Source organism: Chiloscyllium punctatum, chromosome 3, assembly GCF_047496795.1.
Source record: "Chiloscyllium punctatum isolate Juve2018m chromosome 3, sChiPun1.3, whole genome shotgun sequence".
NCBI classification, from domain to species: Eukaryota; Metazoa; Chordata; class Chondrichthyes; order Orectolobiformes; family Hemiscylliidae; genus Chiloscyllium; species Chiloscyllium punctatum.
In genome coordinates, this window is record NC_092741.1 from 41310384 (window position 1) to 41330169 (window position 19786).

General features: G+C 36.9%; 1 protein-coding gene across 4 annotated transcripts in view; it reads left to right on the forward strand.

Annotated features, from left to right (window-relative positions):
- slc22a16 (solute carrier family 22 member 16) overlaps positions 1-19786 on the forward strand; it is a 100105-nt gene that overhangs the window by 36011 nt on the left and 44308 nt on the right. For 2 of the 4 annotated variants that reach the window (XM_072551922.1, XM_072551915.1), the window contains one exon: positions 13134-19744. The exons of 1 other annotated variant lie outside the window; for it this stretch is intronic. In XM_072551922.1, coding sequence (XP_072408023.1) covers positions 19577-19744 — 168 coding nt within the window. In that variant the 5' untranslated portion in view covers positions 13134-19576. The remainder of the gene's footprint in view (positions 1-13133; positions 19745-19786) is intronic. One more of the 4 variants, XM_072551930.1, reaches the window with a different exon arrangement.

A 19786-nucleotide genomic window follows, 5' to 3' on the forward strand; every position in this document is an offset into this window, starting at 1 on the left:
CAGACTTCCTTCTCTGAAGAATGTTGGTAAACCAGATGCGTTTTTTAACAATTGACAATGGTTTCATAGTCATCAAAAGATTTTTAATTCCAATTTTTTGTGAATTCAAATTCTACCATCTGCCATGGCTTTGAACCTGGGTCGCCAAAACATTCACTGAGTTTCTGGATTAATAGCCTCTCAATAATACCACTAGGCTATTGCCTAGATTGTGGATATAGTGCCAATCAACTGGCCTGATGTCAAGTTTCTTAAGTGTTTCTATAGGTATGGTGCACTCCAAAACACACTCCTGACTTGTGCCTTGTAGATGGTGGACATTATTTGGGGAATCAGGGGGTGAATACTCACAGCAGGACTCTTGACCTTTTATTTTTACTCTTAACCTGTGACCTTGTTTAAAGCCATTGTATTTATGTACTAGTTCAGATCAGTTTGTGGTCAGTAGTAACCCCAAATACTTTAACAGTAGGGATTTCAGGGATAGTAATGCCATTGAATGTCAAAGGACAATAGTTTTATTCTCTTTTGTTGGAGATGGTCATTACATGGTACCAGTGTGCAACAAATGTTAAGTTGCCAATTTGTTAGCCCAAACTTGGATATTGTCCAGCTCTTGCTGCATTTGGACATGGACTGTTTCAGTATCTGAGGATTTGTGAATAATGCTGAACATTGTTCAATCATCGATGAGCGTCACTACTTCTGCCTTATGATGGTGGCTTGCTCATTGATGAATCAACTGAAAATGGTTAGGCCTAGGACACACCCTGAGGAACACTTGCCGAATTATCCTGGACCTGAGGTGAGTGCCCTCAAACAGCCACAACCCCTTCCTTTATGCGAGGTATGACTTCACCCAGCACAGAGTTTTTCTTGATTCCTATTGACTCCAGTTTTGCTGGAACTACTTGATGCCACGCTTGGATAAATTGATGTCAAAGTCAATCACTTTTACCTCACCATTCCAAACTGTTCCAAAAGCTAATCTTGACATGAGTAATCACACATGGTGTGAGGTGATAGACTGCAAACAGGTATAGATTCATCAGAAGTCACAAGAAATGGGTTATACTTCCAACTCCATTTTTCTTTATAAGATTACTTGCAGTTGTTATTATTCAGTTTTGGAATGTAAGCTTTGATGTCAAGAATTTATTGTCCACCCTTAATTGACCTTGGAACTCTGAACTGCTACAACATGGTGTCACTGCATCTACAATTCTGGTTTATAGCGTTTCACATTTAAAAAAAAAACAATTTGGCACCCTACTGGGCCAGTTTCCACGTCTCCTCTGCTCCATGCTAGCAGCGTACAATGTTGTGCTGCCACATTTCCTTGATTTCTTCTTACTGTTTCCTCTGAGTTAATTTAATTCTCTGAACAGCTATTTTGACTCAATTTGAACAATTACATCTACTAATCTGCCTAAAAAATCCTTATAACCTTCCTGTTTAGTTTCCCGTACTAATTCCAAGTAAACAACGAAAAAAATATCCAGTCCTCTGAGAAGGAGAGGAATGTTTGAGTCTGAGGTAAGTGTAGATAATGAAGGACAAAGCACAAGAATTTATTGAGTTTGATAAAGTACCATATCAAAGGTTACTGTAGAAAATAGAAGCTCATGGTGTTGGGCTAAAAAATTGGTATGGATTAAAGATTGGCTAGCTAAAAGAATCAGAGTAGGAATAAATTGATCTTTTTCAGGCCGGCTGGGTGTCATGAGTGATGTGCTACAGAGGTCGGTGCTAGGGCCTCAACTCTTTACAATCAACGATTAGGATGAAGGGACAAAAGTTATGGTAGCTAAATTTGCTGATGATAAAAATAGGTAGGAAAATGAGTTGTGAAAAGGACATAATGACCTATAAAGGGTTATACACAAGTCAAGCGAGTGGGCAAAGATCTGGCAAACTGAGTCTTATGTGGGAAAATGTGAAATTGACAAACATTGAAAAAGGTACATATCTAAATGATTGATTTCAGAACTTTGAGATGCAGAGAGATCTGGGTATCCTACTGCATGAATCACAGAAGGTTGGTATGCAGGTACAGCAAGTAATCAAGGAAGTTAATAGAATGTTATGTATTATTGTGAGGGAATTGAATGCAAGAGTAGGGAGGTTATGCTTCTGTTATATATGGCATTGCTGAGACCACAGCTGGAGTACTGTTCACAGTACTGGCCACTACTTAGAGAAGGATGTTAATGCATTGTAAACCGTTCAGAGAGATTTTACTAGACTAATACCTGGAATGAGTAGAATACCTTATGAGGAAGAAATAAGTAGGCTCAACATTTATCCTCTGAAACTCAGAAAAGTCGGAGGTGACTGACTTAATTGAAACATGTAAGATTCTGAGGATAGATGTGGAAAGGATATTTCCTCTTGTGGGAAAATCCAGAACTAGGGTTCATGATTTAAAAATAACTGCTTCCCCATTTAAGACAGATGTAGATGGTTTTTGGTTATTATAGAGTAATTAACATATAAAACTCTGGACCTTTCAGACAAAAAAAACTGGAAAGAAGTAAACTAATTGGTCAATCACCTATGCTTAATTGCAAGTGGCTATGTATCCAAAGCCAGAAAACTAATAAACTAGTTGTACATGGGAATAGGAACACGGTTGTGTTTTGGAGTGAAATGTACACTGTTTTCAGCTTTTTGGATTATGTTTACAGTAAGCATCTTTTCAAATACTCTTGAGGACAGAATTTTCATTTGCTGACCTAGCTATCAAATTGAGCAGAGAATGTAACTAATAATACAACACCAATATTTTGTTCAGTTGTATGCCACGAAGATAGCTTATCTATAAACATTGCTTTGCAGAATATACACAAGAACACACAGTGTATATTTATATTTTAAGCAACTATAATTTAAATTTAAAACATGTATTTAGACCTTGTTTCTACAGGTCAGAAAAAACCCTTGTCTAGTGTTTTATATATAACAATTGTAACTTCAGGGGCTTCACTTAAAAATGCCTCAGTAATACCTTAATCCAAATATCAGCCTTTCTACTTCAGCAATTCCCTTTTATCTACAACTAGTCCATGATCATCTTATGTAATATAGAGTGCAGTTATGCTATGACATCGGATTAGACTAGCAAGTATAATTTTGCACAGTTTAATAGTACATTGGCAAAAAGTTTGGGAACCACAAACTTGATCTTTGTGACAGCATTATTGGTTTGGTGGATACCTTACATGTAGATTTAGGCTGAGTAAATTATTATAGGTTGTCATTTTGCTTAACTGGTCTTTAAAAATCTCTTCATTGACTTCTCCTCTTATTACAAATAAAACTGGTATTCCACATAAAACTTGATTTTTTGGGGGGGGGGGGCGGGGAGCGGTGAATCTCCTTATTTTACTATTTGCAAGCTTTTAACACTAGAATGGAAACCAATAAACTTCTGAATAACGTGTTTTATATGAGTACTAGAACTACCTGATGATCCTCATTGGTGTGTGATGTTTATACAAAATAACATGAATTAATGTACTCGAGTTTTTCTGAAAGAAATATACAAATGTATGACCCATTGGAACAAGATAGGCTAGGAAATAGTATTCCCATTCAAATATAATAAAGGACTTGGGAAACAAGGTAAAGCTTTTCTATAAAGATCCAAGGGGAATGTGAGGGGCTGTGTTTTTTATGCAACAAATGGCAATCACCTGGAATTTGACAAAGCACTCCAGTGATTTAAATAGAGTAGTAAACCTTTTAACACATCAAGCCTGAACTACCATTCCATCCAATCATAGCTCTTTGCAACCAAACTCCATTTGTTTTAAACTTATACTTCAAGGGATGCAAGTGTCTAGGTTAGCATTTGTTGCCCATCCTTCATTGCTTTTGAGATGTTCAAGGAGACCCATCTTTTTGAGAGGAACAACAGGTTGCAAAACAAAAGGGTAGGTAACCAGGAGCACATCTTGAATTGATGATACATCTCACTAATATTTTTAAATGTTTCTGCCAAAAAAACCCTCCAGACCTGTGGTTCTGGACAACATTGATGTCCATCATTGGATTTCTTATGGTCAAAGCAGCACTTATGCTGAATTCTGGCACTGCTAGGATTTCTAGAGCTATTGGCCAATCACGCACATTGCAGATAATACTTAATAGAGAAATATTAAAAGTTACATTTTAGGAGGAAAATTGACAGCAATGATTTAAATAAGTGATATAAAGGAACACGTAGAACTGAGCTGTATGTATTGAAGATGGCTGTACAAGTTCAGATTTTCCCTGCTTTCCACACTGAGTCATAATGACCTGAATCACTGCCTCAGTAGAAAGTATGAGTAGAAGTAGGTCTTTTGGACCTTCGAGCCTACTATACCATACAATGTGATTATGGCTGACAATCAAACTCAGTCCCTGTTCCAGCTTTCTCCTCATGTGCTCTGATCCCTTTAGCCCGAAGAGCTATATCTAACTCCACTTTTTGAAATCACTGGGTGAAGAGGTTTATCTTCATCTCAGTCCTAAATAGCTTATCTTGTACTCTTAAACTAGACTCCTAGTAATCAGGAACCTCCTTCCTGTGTTTATCCTGTCTAGTCTTGTTAGAATGTTATAGGCTTCTATGAGATCTCCACTCTAGTGAATATAATGCTAATTGGGAGTCAGCTCAGCTGGCTAGATGTTTACAATACTAAGTGATACCAACAACATGGGTTCAATTCCCACACTAGCTGAGGTTACCATGAAGGACTCTCCTCAACCTATCCCCTTGACTGTGGCATGTGACCCTCAGGTTAAACCTTCACTGATTGTCTGCTAAGACTATGACAACTGTGGTCTCACAAGACTCTGAGAATCAATCTAGCTTCTCTTCATACATAAATACTGCCATTCCAGGAATCAGACTGATAAACCTTTGCTGCACTCCATGGCTGGAACGTCCTCCGATAAGGAAAACAAAACTGTACACTATTTCAGCATATGGTTTCACTAAGGCCCTGTGCACTTGGCATAAAAGCCAACTTGCCATTTGTCTTAATGTCCTGCTGCACCTGCATGCTTACTGTCAGTGACTGGTGATAAGGGCACCCAGCTCTCATTGCACCATTTCTTTTCCCAATCTATTACAATTAAGATAATCTGTTTGTTGTTTAATGTTTTTGCTACTAACGTGGATATCCTCCCTTTTATCCATATTCATCTGCTTTGAATTTCTCCACTCACTCAACCTGTCCAAATTACATTGAAGTTTCACTGCATCCACCTCACAGCTAACCCTCCCACTCAGCTTTGTATTGTCTGCAAACTTGGAAACATTAAATTTAGTTCCCTCATTTAAATCAGTCATATAGGTTGGGTCCAAGCTTTGATTTCTGTAGTACCCCATTAGTCACTACTTACCACTCAGAAAAAGGCCTGTTTATTTCTAACCTTTGTTTCCTATCTGCCAACTAGTTCTTTATCCGCGTCAGTACACTACCCCCAATCTCAGGAAGATAGTGGAAGCAGTATTTACAAATGATGTTAAAATGAAATGGAATAGGCATTAGAGCAAATAAAGCAATGGATTATGCTGATAGAACAGAGGAATTGTTTGGAGCACAGGCATAGACTTGATGGGCCACATGATTTCCAGTGCCATAATGAGTTTTTTGTTCACTCATGAGATGCAGGTTTCACTAGGTAGGCCAGCATTTATTGATCAGAGAGTAGGAAAGAATCAACTTCATTACTGTCGGTCCGGAGTCACATGAAGGCCACACTGGATAAGGATGGCAGATTGTCTCTAAAGAGCAATAGTGAACTAGATGGGTTTTTGTGACCATTAGCATTAGGCAGACATTTAATACCAAGGTCAATTCTGCAAGTCAATTGCAAGCAGTTTTGGGATTACATGTAGTCTGTGGAATGCTGATGAGGCATTGGTTTGCAAAGATACAAACGGAGGAATTGAGTATGATGGAAGTGCATGGAACAACACTGAATTTGTAGGAACAAGAGAGATGGTAAGTTGTCCTCGGTAAGTGAATAGGAAGTGGTTCAGGGGACTAAGTTTGGTTAGAATAATTGCATTAACATGATGCTTACAGTAAGGAGTTATAGCTTGTGGGATTTGGTGAGATATGGGTGCTGTGAAAGAGTTAAAGTGAGTGGTGGCTCTGTGATTGAGATAGTAGAGAGGAGATAGTGACACTTTGCTTTCCAGAGTGCAGAGGATCATTCACTTTCCTGCCTTTCTAGACTTCCCTTTTCACTTGGGACACAGCATCCATCCAGCATGCAAGTGGTTCTAGCTGACTTGGTCTGATGGAGTGGACTTGATCTTTTGGAGTCTTTGGAAAAAGGACTGCCCCCTCTCTACCACCTTGAGGTCTCTGTTTGTACCTATGAGTTAATTTCCCGATGCCATATGGGGAGGAATCGCATGTCAATACCAGATTTAGTTTGGAATCATAGTGTACCATCATCATCACCATGTTGGTTTGGGATACTGAGAGAATGATAGCTGTTTCTTCACTTCTTTGAAAGTTATGGTGCAGCTATGCTGTTTCTTTAAGAGTTGATGCAAAGGTGACAGAATGGAGGCCAGATTATGTATGAAATTTCCGTAATAACTCATCAATCTAAGGAAAGACCTAAGCTCTGGTACAGACATGGGAGCCAGTGCATCCTTGATCATTCTTTCTTTATCCTTCCAATGCCTATAACCCAGTCTTGTCGACTCAGTAGCCCAAGTAGATCACTTGGGGCACCTGGAACACACATTTGTCCCTTTTTAAGGCATACACCTACCTGGGAGAAATACCTAATGACTGTGTCCAAGTTCTTTATGTGCTCTTTGTTGGTCTTGCCTGGCGCAGACCTTGTGAAATGTTCACCATTATCCACTGAAAATTGCACAAGCTGACTGTACCCCCAAATGGCAGTCTCATACATTGGTACAAACCTTTATGGTTATTAATTGTAGCATACTTCTGGCAATTCGCATCTGACTGCAATTGCAAGTTCACATGGCTCATGTCCAACACTGGAACGTAGCCCCCCTACCAGATTTGTGTATAAATCCTCTACTTGAGGAATTGGGTATTTATCCAGTTGCAAAAAGAGGTTTACTGTTGGTTTAAAATTCCCACAAAGGTGAACCAACCCGACGAGCTTCCCAGTTGGTACAACTAGTGCTGCCCATTTTCCAACAGTACTGGTTTGATGATGCCTTTGCTTTCCAACGTTTTGACTTATGCCTGTTTACTTTTGTCTGTAAAGCAAATGGCATTAAACGGGTCTTGCAGAATTGTCGACTTTCTTCCTCATCAACATATAAGGTGGCCTTGGCTCCATGGATAGTCCCTGGACCTTCCTGAAAAAATTCTGTGTATTTAATTAGAACTTCACTCAGGCAGCCATTTTCTAATTGAAAAATGTTAAGCCAATCTTGATGAATCTTTCTCAACCAATTTCACCCCATCAAGCTTGGGCCCAAGCTTTTTACTACAGGCACTAGTAAATGAACCAGCTGCTTCTCATAAGAGCCCAAAATCGAAATTGTGTACCCTTAATCTGAAATAGGTGCTCAGTGTCGCCAAGGTCTTGTGCAAAGGTAAGGGTTGGAGTCCAGAATGAATTTTGTTAAAGACTGGTTCTGCGATCACTGAAATGGCCACACTGGTATTGATCTCCATGAGAACTGGGTGACCATTGGGGCAGATGAACTTAATTTTGATTGATTCTAATTTAGATGTTACTAGGCAATTTAACTGTTCCAAGCCAGATGTTTCTCCCAAGTAGGTGTATATCTTAGAAGGGATACTTTTTATTGTCTTGAGTCTTGTATTAGCCGTGACTACAATGACTTGCTGGCCTGAATCCTGAAGAAAGTTTCTACCGTTTGGCCAAGGCTTGGCTTTGTTTTTTGGGGTTTTGCTGTGGGCTCGATTCCCTTTGTTCAGTACATGTCCCGAGTAAGGCTATGCAATTGCCTTCTCTCAAGTGGTATTCCCCAAGCTCAGTCAGACTGGCGAGGGTGCACAGTCATCATTGAATACCTTGTAACTCATATGCTCCACTTGCCATGTTTTCCAATGATAAAATCAGTTGTTGTGCCTGTCTGAAGTTCAATTGTAGCGAGTAGAGTCTTTTGCATGGTTCCATCTTTAATCCCAAGTATCAAACTGTCCCACAGCATCTCATTAAGGGTTAAACCAAAGTCACACGCCTCTGCCAGTCATCTTAACCGAGTCAAAAATCCCAATATGGATTTCTCTGATTCTCAAATTGCTGAGTAAAACCAATACTCAAAATTAGCCATGATGTGGAGGAGCCAGTGTTGGTCTGGGGTGGATAAAGTTAAAAGTAACATAACACCAGGTTATAGTCCAACAGGTTTATTTGGAAGCACTAGCTTTCGGAGTGCTGCTCTTCAGGTAGCTAGTGCTTCCAAATAAACCTGTTGGACTATAATCTGGTGTATGTGATTTTTAACTCCAAATTAGAGGAGATTTGGGGTCATAATATTCCTTAACTAAATCTGTCAACTGTTGAAAGGTTTTAGTAACTGCTGCCTCTGGGTACTTTAGGCTCCTAATAACTGAAAAAGCTGCAAGTCCACAAGCTGTCAGAATTACTCATTGCTTTTCATCTGCCCCAATGTAATTTGCCCGGAACAGAGAATGCATTCTTTCCACATACTGGGCCCAGTCTTTGACGGCAGGATTAAAACAAGTTGTTTCCCAAATAATGGAATTATACCAGAAATATTTACCCCAAATCAAAGATGATTGTTATGAGCAAAGTTCTTCAAGAGCACGTTTTTAATCTTATCACTACTGAAATTGATCCACAGAGGACATATCCCGTCACCAAGTCACCCTTTATTGATATGTGGAAAATCCTTGACTCTGATCCAGTTTCCTCAGAGTTAGCTCTCAGAGTGAACAGAATCTCTGACATTCCTGTTATATCTGTCAGTCAGGGCTCCCTGATTGAACCAGATTAACAGCCACAATTAGGGAACTCACATTCTGCAAATTCCACCTGGCTGTCCTCATTAGAAAATGCAGCCTTGACGTCAAAACCAGTGACTCCCACCTCAACTCCAGAGTTCATTATCTCTGAATGTGAAGCATTACTAACTAGCTATTGCTCAAGATAAAAGTTTGCAGCATTGAATGTAGTTTTAGAAAGTGAAGGCCTAACAGAAGTTAAAAAGTTATTTGGTAGAGATTTCCAAGATTAAGAAGGTAAATAGAAAAAACAATTTCCACTGGTGAGTGAAATGATATGAGGATGGTACAAGGTGAAGCTAATAAATCACTTAGAATAATTCTCTAATTTTTCCCTTTGTGTAGAAAATGGTTTGCATGTGAAATTAAAATGATGCATTCCTGTTTATCAGCTAAAGGAAAATGATATTTAATAGCAGGAGAATCAACTGAAAGTTTAGGATTAAACTTGGGCTTGAATGTAGATAAAATGTATGTAGATCTGATGGACAAAATATCCTCTGCTTATGGTTTAATATATGTATGTGTGTATTAGTGATTGAGGTAAGGAATGAATTAGTGTCATTTATAAGGAACAATGTAATACATTACAAAGACAGTTCCTTTCTAAAATGGCTTTGTTTGAAAGAATCTGTTAGTTGCATGCTGAAAAGCAAATAATTTTACAATGATGATGCATTGTAGTCAATGTTGAGTGAACATTCACTCAACATTGACTACAATGCATCATCATTGTAAAATTATTTGCTTTTCAGCATGCAACTAACAGATTCTTTCAAACAAAGCCATTTTAGAAAGGAACTGTCTTTGTAATGTATTACATTGTTCCTTATAAATGACACTAATTCATTCCTTACCTCCATCTAATTGCAAGTGTAGTTACTAAAACACGGAAGTATATTAGTTTTTTGTACAGTATAGTTCACAAACAGCCAAACAAAAAATGACCAAATAATTCATTTCTTTTGGAATATTGGATGTAGGTTAAATATTAGCTAGCTCCCTTGCTTTTCATCACATTGTGGTATGGGATCTTTTATGCCCCTCTGAGAAAGTAGAGGGCACCTTGATTCAATGCCTCAACTGCTGTACAAATACTCTCAATTGTACAGCACTCCCTCAACAATATTCTGAATTGTCAGCCTAGATTATGTGCATATTTCTCTGGAGTGAAGCTGAAATCACAAAGTTTCAGTTTGTCACACAGCAACAAATATAAACATGAAAGTAGTGAAGTTATATAAAAATACAAATTTTTATCAGCCTATTGTCTCTTATTTCCCGAAACATTTTCTTGCCTTTGCTAATTTTATATTGTCTTAACTTTAATTTAACTTTGTTTTAGCACAATTTATTGTAATCCTTCCAGAATGCTGAGTTTCTCCAGAACTTCCTGTTTTAATTTCAGATTTGCAGCAGTATTTCACTTTTACATATTTTCCTAATCTAATTAATTCTGCATCACACTGGGTCAAAGATTTGACCATTTGTCATCAGCAGCAGCACACAGGTAAGAGTCTGATGGTACAGATATTTGAGCATTACCATGACACATTCACAAGTCTATGATAAGAACTACTGTAGAACTTACAGTCCTTGAAGTCTCTTACATCTTTGAAAAGAGATCATGGCAGATTTGTGACAGATCTCTATCCTGACTTTGTGCCTTTTTCTTAATGCCCCAGGCTATTAATTTTGAAATTAGCAATTAATCTAGGATCAATTGTGATTTGCAGAAGAGAACTTCAAACCTCCAATCCCTTTTGCATTTGGATATTTTTCCCTAACCTTTCTCCAGATGGATTAATGTTTTACTAAACCATCCCTACATCAGCCTTAGCATGCCAATCAGCAGGAATAATTTCTTATAATCTATCCTATATGTTTGCCTTAATATTCTCAAAACTTTGATCAAATCATTGCACAACTTTCTAAATTCCAGGATAAATTAGTTTGTGTAATGTCTCCATAGATTTTTATGGTGTACCAAAATAATATATCCTTCCTCAGGTCTGGTGCCCAGAGTTTCTCCCAGTTCTCCAGGTGTTTTCTCTTGTATTCTGTTCTTCCAGATACAAAGGGCAGCATTCATTAGTGTTCTTGATTATTTTCTGTACTTGTTCATGACATTTTAATTATAATGTACTGGGAGCCCAAGTCATTTTGTCCTCCATCGTTTCTGGTTTTTCACATTTAGAAAGTACCCTGCTATATCCTTTCTGGGTCCAAAGATTTGATTTCATTCTCACCGACATAGAAATCCAAATGTTCTCATTTCCTTAATTTATCCATATCTCTGTGTAATTTTATACTTCAAATTTTTCTTTTGGAAACAAACTTTAAATTACTTCCTTTGCTTTACTCTGATTTCATGGCCTCACCCTGTCATCTCACTAACCTCCTCTATCAACAATCAGGTCAATGAAATTCCAATTTCTGTCTTTCATGCACTTTCACCCACCTTTTGTTCTACCATTGGAAGCCATGTTTTCAGCTGCCTCAAGTTGTACAATTAAAGTGCTGTATAAATCCTATTGCTTCAGCCACAATATTTATTTGTCAGCTTTTCTAAGATCCTCCTTGATTTGATATCAATTTTTATGATGATGCATCTAAGAAGGTCAGTGAGATGTTTGTCTACATTAAAGATGCTATATAAGTATTAATGATGTTTCTGCTTGCTTGCACCATATGTTTTGATAGGAGGGGCAAGATAGAATTTTGTTTGGCTAAATGCAATTTTTTAGCCAATTGGAAACCCAAAATTGAAAATTTATTTGATTATGTCCTCATCAATTTCTTGCACAAACATTTGTTAGGGTATGTAGATAAATTGTATGGATATGTTAAAAATTTATTGCAAGATTTAGTAGAACGTCTCTATAAATTAGGACATAAATAGATTTTAATTTAAGAATTGTACATTTTTGTGATAGGGATCAACTTAGCATTACTTAAAAAGGCTGACCTGTAGCAAATATAAAACATGAGCTATTAAACTAGAGACTAATATGAAAAACTTAGCAAAGCATATTTCCAAATAGATTATCCAACTTTTTTCTTGCTTCAACAATCAACGATTAGATTAGGAAATTGAATAACTGGGAAATGGTCTTGGTAGAACATGCTCTTGTAATACAACGAGAATAAACAATTCATTTATTTTAAACAATAAATTATGATCAGGATAATGCACTAAACCCAGGTAATTTTGAAATGCACTTATATACGTTGCTAAATCAAACTTGAATCCACATCTAATATCAATTCTGTAGAACTAAGAGATACAGTAATTATTTCAGAATTCATCATTCATGTTAGCACATAATGTGCATCTTCGCATATTTATTTAACAGCCACGCAAATTTTAAAGCAATGAAAGAACTTGCACTTGCAAGTGCTGAGTTTGACCTTAGAATTCCCAAAGTGCTTTGCAGTCAATGAAATACTTCCTAGTATAGTCACTATTCTAAAGTGGAAAATCCATCAGGTATTTTCACACAGCAAGATGCCACGAATGCTGATATAATAATGACCAGATTATCTGGTTTAGTGATCTTGATTGAGGCATACATTTGATCCAGTTACTAGGGAGCATTCCTATGTCCTTCACATCATTTTTTGGTATTACATTTTTTTAAAAGTCTTCTTTGGCTTCTAATAGCACACGCTTCTATGTGCATTATTTGAATAGGTGTTCATATAGTCTATTCCTGGGATTTCATCAACACAGTTCTGTAGGTGATTGGAAGGAAATGTGCTGTGTAGCACAATATCAGTCATCTATGACCGTTTAAATTTTGCACTTCGCTCAAAAAAATTTGAGCAGCTAAATATATAAACTATCACATCCTGCTTCATTCAGACATGGCTGGGTCTGAGGGAGAGCATTGGATGATACATATTTCATGTATAATTATACGCAGTAAGTCAAACACATAAGTTACATTAGTAAATTAGCAACAGTGTCAGTTGCAACAGGGAATTGTTTAGCTGAAACTAGAAACATAGTTAGCTCTATTTCAACTTCATACCCATGCAATTCTCATTTATACTCAAGATTTTAATCAGCCAGAAAGCAGAGGAGGAGAATGGTTTCTATGTAGAATTTTGAAATGGTTCTCTTTCATCTGATTACAGGTGGAAAGTTTGTTTACCTTCTTCAGGACTAAGGACCAGGAGACTTCATTATCTATTGGGTGGTTCCAAGACTTTCTGCCTGGTGGATTTAAGAAGCTCCTTGTTTTCAAATACAGCAGAATATGCATTTGAAAGTTAGTTTTGCTGTACTGCACTTTTCAATAAAGAAGTCAACCTCAACTGATGTGACTGGATTCATATTTTGATATTGGTTGAGTTTGATTTGCATTGTTTTTCAAAATCCGATCTGGCCAAATCACATTCCTCCCTAATCTTGGGAATTATTTAAAGAGGAAAGCCATTCCGCTTGAATACCTCCATATCATTTCTTAGTGTTATAAAAGAAGATTTTTGTACACTTTAAGAGGAATACATTCTTGTCTCTTTCATTATGATTTAGATTTATTCAGGGAATGAATTTGAGGCCTATTTTTTTGAACAAACTAACATTGCACACAAACAGACACAAAATTAACTTACTCCATCATGAAAGGAGTATTCATGTGCAGGCATGTTACCACCTTAGGAAAGTGCACATTTTGGCAGTAAGAACAATTTTTCATGATAATATGTTTTCTGACAAACGTTTAAGACGTAATTTAATAATTTCTGCTGTTGAATTAAAATCATCTGTTGAACTAATTATTGATGGTAGTTTACATTTGAATAAATCAGCTTCCATTTGCTGTGTATTTAAATATAAATTAACTTACGTAGTTGAGCATGCCAATCAGATATACAGTACTCATGGCAGCTAAGAGTTTTAGCTGTTTATCTGGAAATGATTAAAGAAAATTTGATTCAGAGGTAGCAAATAAGAAAAGTTAATCCTGAAATATTATCCAGTTCAAAACTGAATTATCAGAGAATTACATACTTCTACCGATTGGAAATTCTGTGCTTGAAGCTTAACCAGGACAGCATGGAACAACATCAGATAGTTGCAGAAAGATTTTGATTCCTTCTTTTGTAACTCCAGCTGAATAGTGATACTACACATTTGCACGCCATTAGAAATGTTTTATCTACCAGACAATTGCTTTAATTAATAATTCACACTAAACAATATATATGTTTGCCACCTGTGCACCAATAGAGTGTTTCACAAGTCCATTTTCCTGTTGCCATTTAGTGTTCAGGTAGTGTTTTACTATAATGATGTAACGCCTCTAGTTAGGTGGAGAGAGTTACTTCGTGATATGGAAAGCTGTGTGGTGAAACAGCCACATAGCGAAGACTTATTACAGTTACAGAGGATTGATAGCCGTTCATTCCCATTAAGGTTTGGGTGCCGCCAGCCAATCCAGTGGTGTATGTCAATTGCAAGTGCTTTCTTTATCAAATAAATTCCTTCGGTTCTGTTAAATCTCTAGTGTCAACACATGCCCACATTGTCTCTGTTAGTTTGAATGAAAGAAGCATTTCTTGATTGGCTTTTTGAGGAACTAAAATTACACCGTTGGACACAAATTTTGACATCTTTGAATTGCCTGAGGATAGAGCTGAATACCGATATAACTAGGTATGCAAATATAAAGGAGTTATTAGAGAAATTTGATCTTTTGGTTTTGCATCATTCCTGAGGCGCTGGACATTTTTCATTGCGAAAAGTATGTCATATGGATTTTGCTTAACATTATAATCTGAAACGGATAAATCTTGCCATCGAAGAAGAATGGCTATGGATGAAGAGGACCTCAAACCTCCTGAGAGACAGACATCATGGTGAGACTAGATCGGAGTTTAATATCCGTAGTTTGCTTAAAGTACTCTCTCCCTTTTCCATTGCCATGGCCAAGTCACCTGAAAGATAAAATAAATGGTTTGAATACAATAAAGCCTGTTTTTATTTGGGGGAAAAGGTTGTGCTTAAACACTACAATAGGTTTATTTTCACACTTAAAAGACATTAAAGTTACAAATAATTTTCAAAAAACGCAGTTGTATCAAAGAATAAAAGTATCCAGTTTCTTGATTGATTGAGAATAATCATAAGCTAGTAATCATTTTAATATTTTAAATAATTTTGGGTCCAATTTTAACTTACTCAAAAGCCATTCTCTTATGCAAAATGAAAATTAGACCCAACATATTTGCAGATTCTAAATGTGACCATTTCAGTTTTAACTGCTCCATGATGTGTGATTGAATTGCTGATTGTGATCTTCATGTGTCCCCTTTGGTTGCACTACCAATAGAGAGGGGACTGTATTAAGATAATTTTAGTAAAAATCATATATAATAGTGATGGAATTTAGAGTGCCAGTCCATTACAATTTTGATACTATTGTTTTAGTGCCTCTAATTATGGAGGACAACCTTATAACTAGTGCTGGAACTTCTGCTTAGAGATTATTCAATACCGTCTTAGCCATATACAATAACCAGAGGATCCTTGTCTTAAATGTTAAAATCATTTCTATGGATTTTGAAAGGTGCCCATCTCACTGATGACAGTGGTTAAAGATCATCCAATTAACATTCTTAAACTTTGTTAGGACCCAGTGGAGTGCAAATATTGCCCAATGTTTTGAAACCTCTTGCATATATTTTGCCAAAAGAATTCCCTAGTGTCTCCAACAACCGTAATCATAGCAATTTCCATTGCAGCTCCAATGTTATAGAAGCACGTGTCAGTGTACTCTGCAATCTTTCACTAAGGTTGTTTGAACACTCAGTGAGTTCAGATTGCAAACTGTCAACAAGGTCGTTTCATATTATGCTCCATAGTAAATTCCAGTCAAGCAAAAGGTCAGTGTATTATGCATGTCAGTGTGCAATTACTGCATGGTATGCTCCACTGCATGTTTGTAGGTCTGTTTTGCCTACTTCTAACATCTTAGGCAACCAAGAGGTTTTGTCCAGTAGATAGCTGCACTATACAATGACTCATAGTGTACAGTATCTATTTGTTATCACATGAACCAATAGGGTGCTTTACATCTCTGTCCTGATGTAGTTCAATATTCACAATACGCCATGGGTATTTGTGTTGCATAGCTGGTGATAATGTGTCTATTGTAATCGTATAGTCTCCCTGTGCTGTTGCTAGCATGGTACTCTTGGGTTCATAGTTGTGGTAGTTCTTTCTCTTAATGAGTTTGGTGACAGAACCTGTATAGCCAAGTCATATGATGGTCCTGGTAAATATATCAATGAATTTCTACAATATTGAACCTCTTTTAACCTTTTTATATCTTAGGAAACTTTCAGCAATTTCAATGTAATAATAATTATTTTAGCATTGTTCTCTAGAATCAATGAGCCAGCTGCAATATCATAAGCTATTGAGTTTCCCGGGGGACAAAAGTAAGACTCATGTTCCTCAGCTCCTGTTTGTTGCTAGTTTATTACCTGAAGTGCCCATATAGCCTTGTCTTTCTATATTTATTTTATTACTGGAACAGCATTAACTCTTAGAAACATCAAAGTTTTTTTTTCATTCCTGGCAATTGCATTCAACCACTTCACTATTTCTTCCCAAGCTTGCCTGTATGTCTCTGAGTGTGTGAATATATCAAATATAGAGACCCTTCTTTGCCTGGCCTCATTTGTAGACATTTCTCTTGTGCCTTTGTGAAATGTGACTTGCCCATTGCTTCTGTACCATTTTCTGCAGTGTCCTAATGCTATTGCCAAGCAGTAATTTGTAGACATCCACCAAGTTATTTCTAGTTTGTTAATTAAAGTGGATTTTTGTAATAACTAATTGGATTACTTAATGTTTCACTGGTGGAGAATGCAGAAAACTCTGCTGAGCAGAAAATAGGCCCCTACCAGAGAAATAAACATCCAATCAGCAGAACACAGTGCAGTCCAAAATAGCAGGTGTTATTATTGCTTGGAGAACGCTGTTTTATAAGGTCTAGAAGCAAATTGTTTATTATCTGAAATATTGTACTGCATTACTTCACTTGAAAGTCAGAAGTAACAATGGAAGATCCCAAAATGAAAAGTGACTAAATGGGCTAGTTTTCATATACCAAGTGCAAGAAAGAAATGTAGAAACTTGGTAAACAAGAGCAGGAGTAAGTCATTTAGTCTTTTAAGTCTGCTGCACCATTCAATAGGAGGACTGAGCACCCAACGTGTTCCCATTTTCTCCCTGTACCCTTTGATACTTTAGCCTGATGAACTATATCTAACTCCTCTAGAAAACGTTCAATGTTTTGACCTCAACTACTTTCTAAGGCAGAGAATTCCACAAACTCAACCCACCCCACCGCCCGAGAAGACATTTGACCTAATCTCTAAATGGCCTAACTTGCTAACTTGTATTCTTAGACAGTAACCTCAGAAATTGCTGGAGAAACCTAGACAGGTCTAGCACCATCTGTGCAAAGAAAATAGAGTTAAAGTTTCAGGTCCAGTGACCCTTCTTCACAACTGCTTCTTCAAAACCCCTTGCTCTGTCTACCCTGCCTAGTCTTATTAGAAATTTGTAGGCTACCCTGAAATCCCCTCTCATTCTTCTAAACTCCAATGTGCAAATAGTCCTGACCCATCCAGTCTCTGTTCATATGACAGTGCTGCCATGCCAGAATTCTCGTAAAACTCATAACTTCTAAGGTAAAGTTAAAGAGTTGGGGGTAAGCAAGAAGTTAAACAAATTTAAAAAAATTTTTAACTTACAGTACACATTTTCTCAATTTTGCATCCATTTGTTTCGACTTATAAATCCTTGCATTACTTTGACATCTTTTCAAAATAAATTGAAGATTAATACAAGTATGAGCCATGCCTCCGCAGCCAGCATTTAACTCAGTTACTATAATGTCCCTGTCAAGTTCCATCTTCTGCATTATGTTTCTTTCTTAAAAGTGTTTCTTATTAATTCTTGATTATCTTGTCTTTTTTCCTATTCTTTTAATCTGTGTTTGCATGTTAGCACCTTATCTGCATTGTTCAATCATGTTTTGTAATGATCAGAGCAAGCAGCCCCTCATCACAGGACAATCTTCCGAATCTAGAAGACAAAGGAGATTCTGGGCCCGATGTTCTCACTGTAAATTAATCCTATTAGTATAACAGTTTCCAGAAAATGGTGCTGTGACTTCAACAGGTTAAGATATTCAAAATTGCCCATAGTGTTAGGTGCATTAGTCAGGGATAAAAGTAGGGGATGGGTCTGGGTGGGATACTCTGAGGGTCCGTGTGGACTTGTTTCCACACTGTAGGGAATCTAATGTAATCATACACATACACTTTTGTAGGAAACCATTGACTAAATTTTATGTATTAAAAATTTCTGAGAGCAAATCACTTGTCAAAAAAAAATTTCTGCTGTACTTTAATTGCGTGAATTGTGGGTTATTGAAACTATCTGTGTGGAGCCAGCCTGCTCTACAAGTGATCCTGTAGCTGTATGGCTGATTTAGGAAAGTAAAGGTGAGCCATATCTCAAAATGGAGCACTTTACTACAGTATTTAGCTGTAAACTTGGTAAACAAGAAAATAAGTTATCAATTTAATTCTAATTAGCAATCTACTCAAAGCCATCAGGCTGGTATCCATGTTTGGAGAGAACTATTCCATGGACCTGTGCATTGAATCCATGACTGAACAGATCTCATGGATAGAGAAGTGGAGAAGTTTAGGTGCTCAGTTGTAGTATGTAGACATTTATAAATACATGGTATCCATACCAAGGTTAATCCTTTCAGTTTTATAGCGACTCAGTTACATTTGCCCTTCATACCTTGAGAAAGTCTGGTGAACATGAATCTCACCAACCTGTTGTATAACGATGTTGTGGTTTTTCTTGAGGATAAGTAGATTTTCTGCTCACAACTTATATATAGGAAATATTTAACAGTGAATATATTTCAAAGATTAGGTAACCACAAAGGAAAACAAAATAATTGCAGAAACTCTAAGAAGGGATTTCTTAAAATTTGTTTTTGAATGTGTGCATCACTGGTAATGCCAACACTTATTGCCCATTCCCAGTTGCCCTTGAGAAAGGACAGTTTCTAATTTATTTCAGTTTAAATCTGTAAAACGTTCATGGAAGGCAGTCTGTACCATTTATGTTTTAGTTATCATGTTCCACAAGATAACAGAAAATTGCACAACTGTGTGTTATCTCTGTTATGAAACAAAATGATTTTCACTTCTATGAGGGTAAAAGGTACAGGTCACATGGTGTCCTTTTACATTCTTGATGCAAATATTTACAGAGATCTAAATTACAAGTCAATCCAAAAGTCAGGTAAAGGTTACAACGAGAATAAAATATTTTTAAAAACTGTAATCATTGGTTTATGAAACTTTGGGGGACATAAGTTACCACACAGCAGCCTCTGAGTAACAAAACATACAATTAAATAAAAAATAGTTTTAAAATATAACAAGAAGCTGCTGTTGGAACAGAGCTGTCATCCCCCTACAGTACTGTGCTAAAACAATGAAAAGTTAAGTAACACTTTTTCAATGACTGTGTCATGCAGCTTTCAGATCAGGTTCATAAGTTCAAAAATGTGACGGGACCCTCAAGTACTGGTGATAAATGTAGGGTAAGTAAACCTGCTGGGGAAACAAAAAAATCTATTCGATATGAGATGTTCCAAATGAAATTATCAGTAGGCTCTGGAAAAAGGAAAGAAAAATCTGTAATTTCAGTAATTCAAAGCTGTGGCTGAATTAAATGTTGT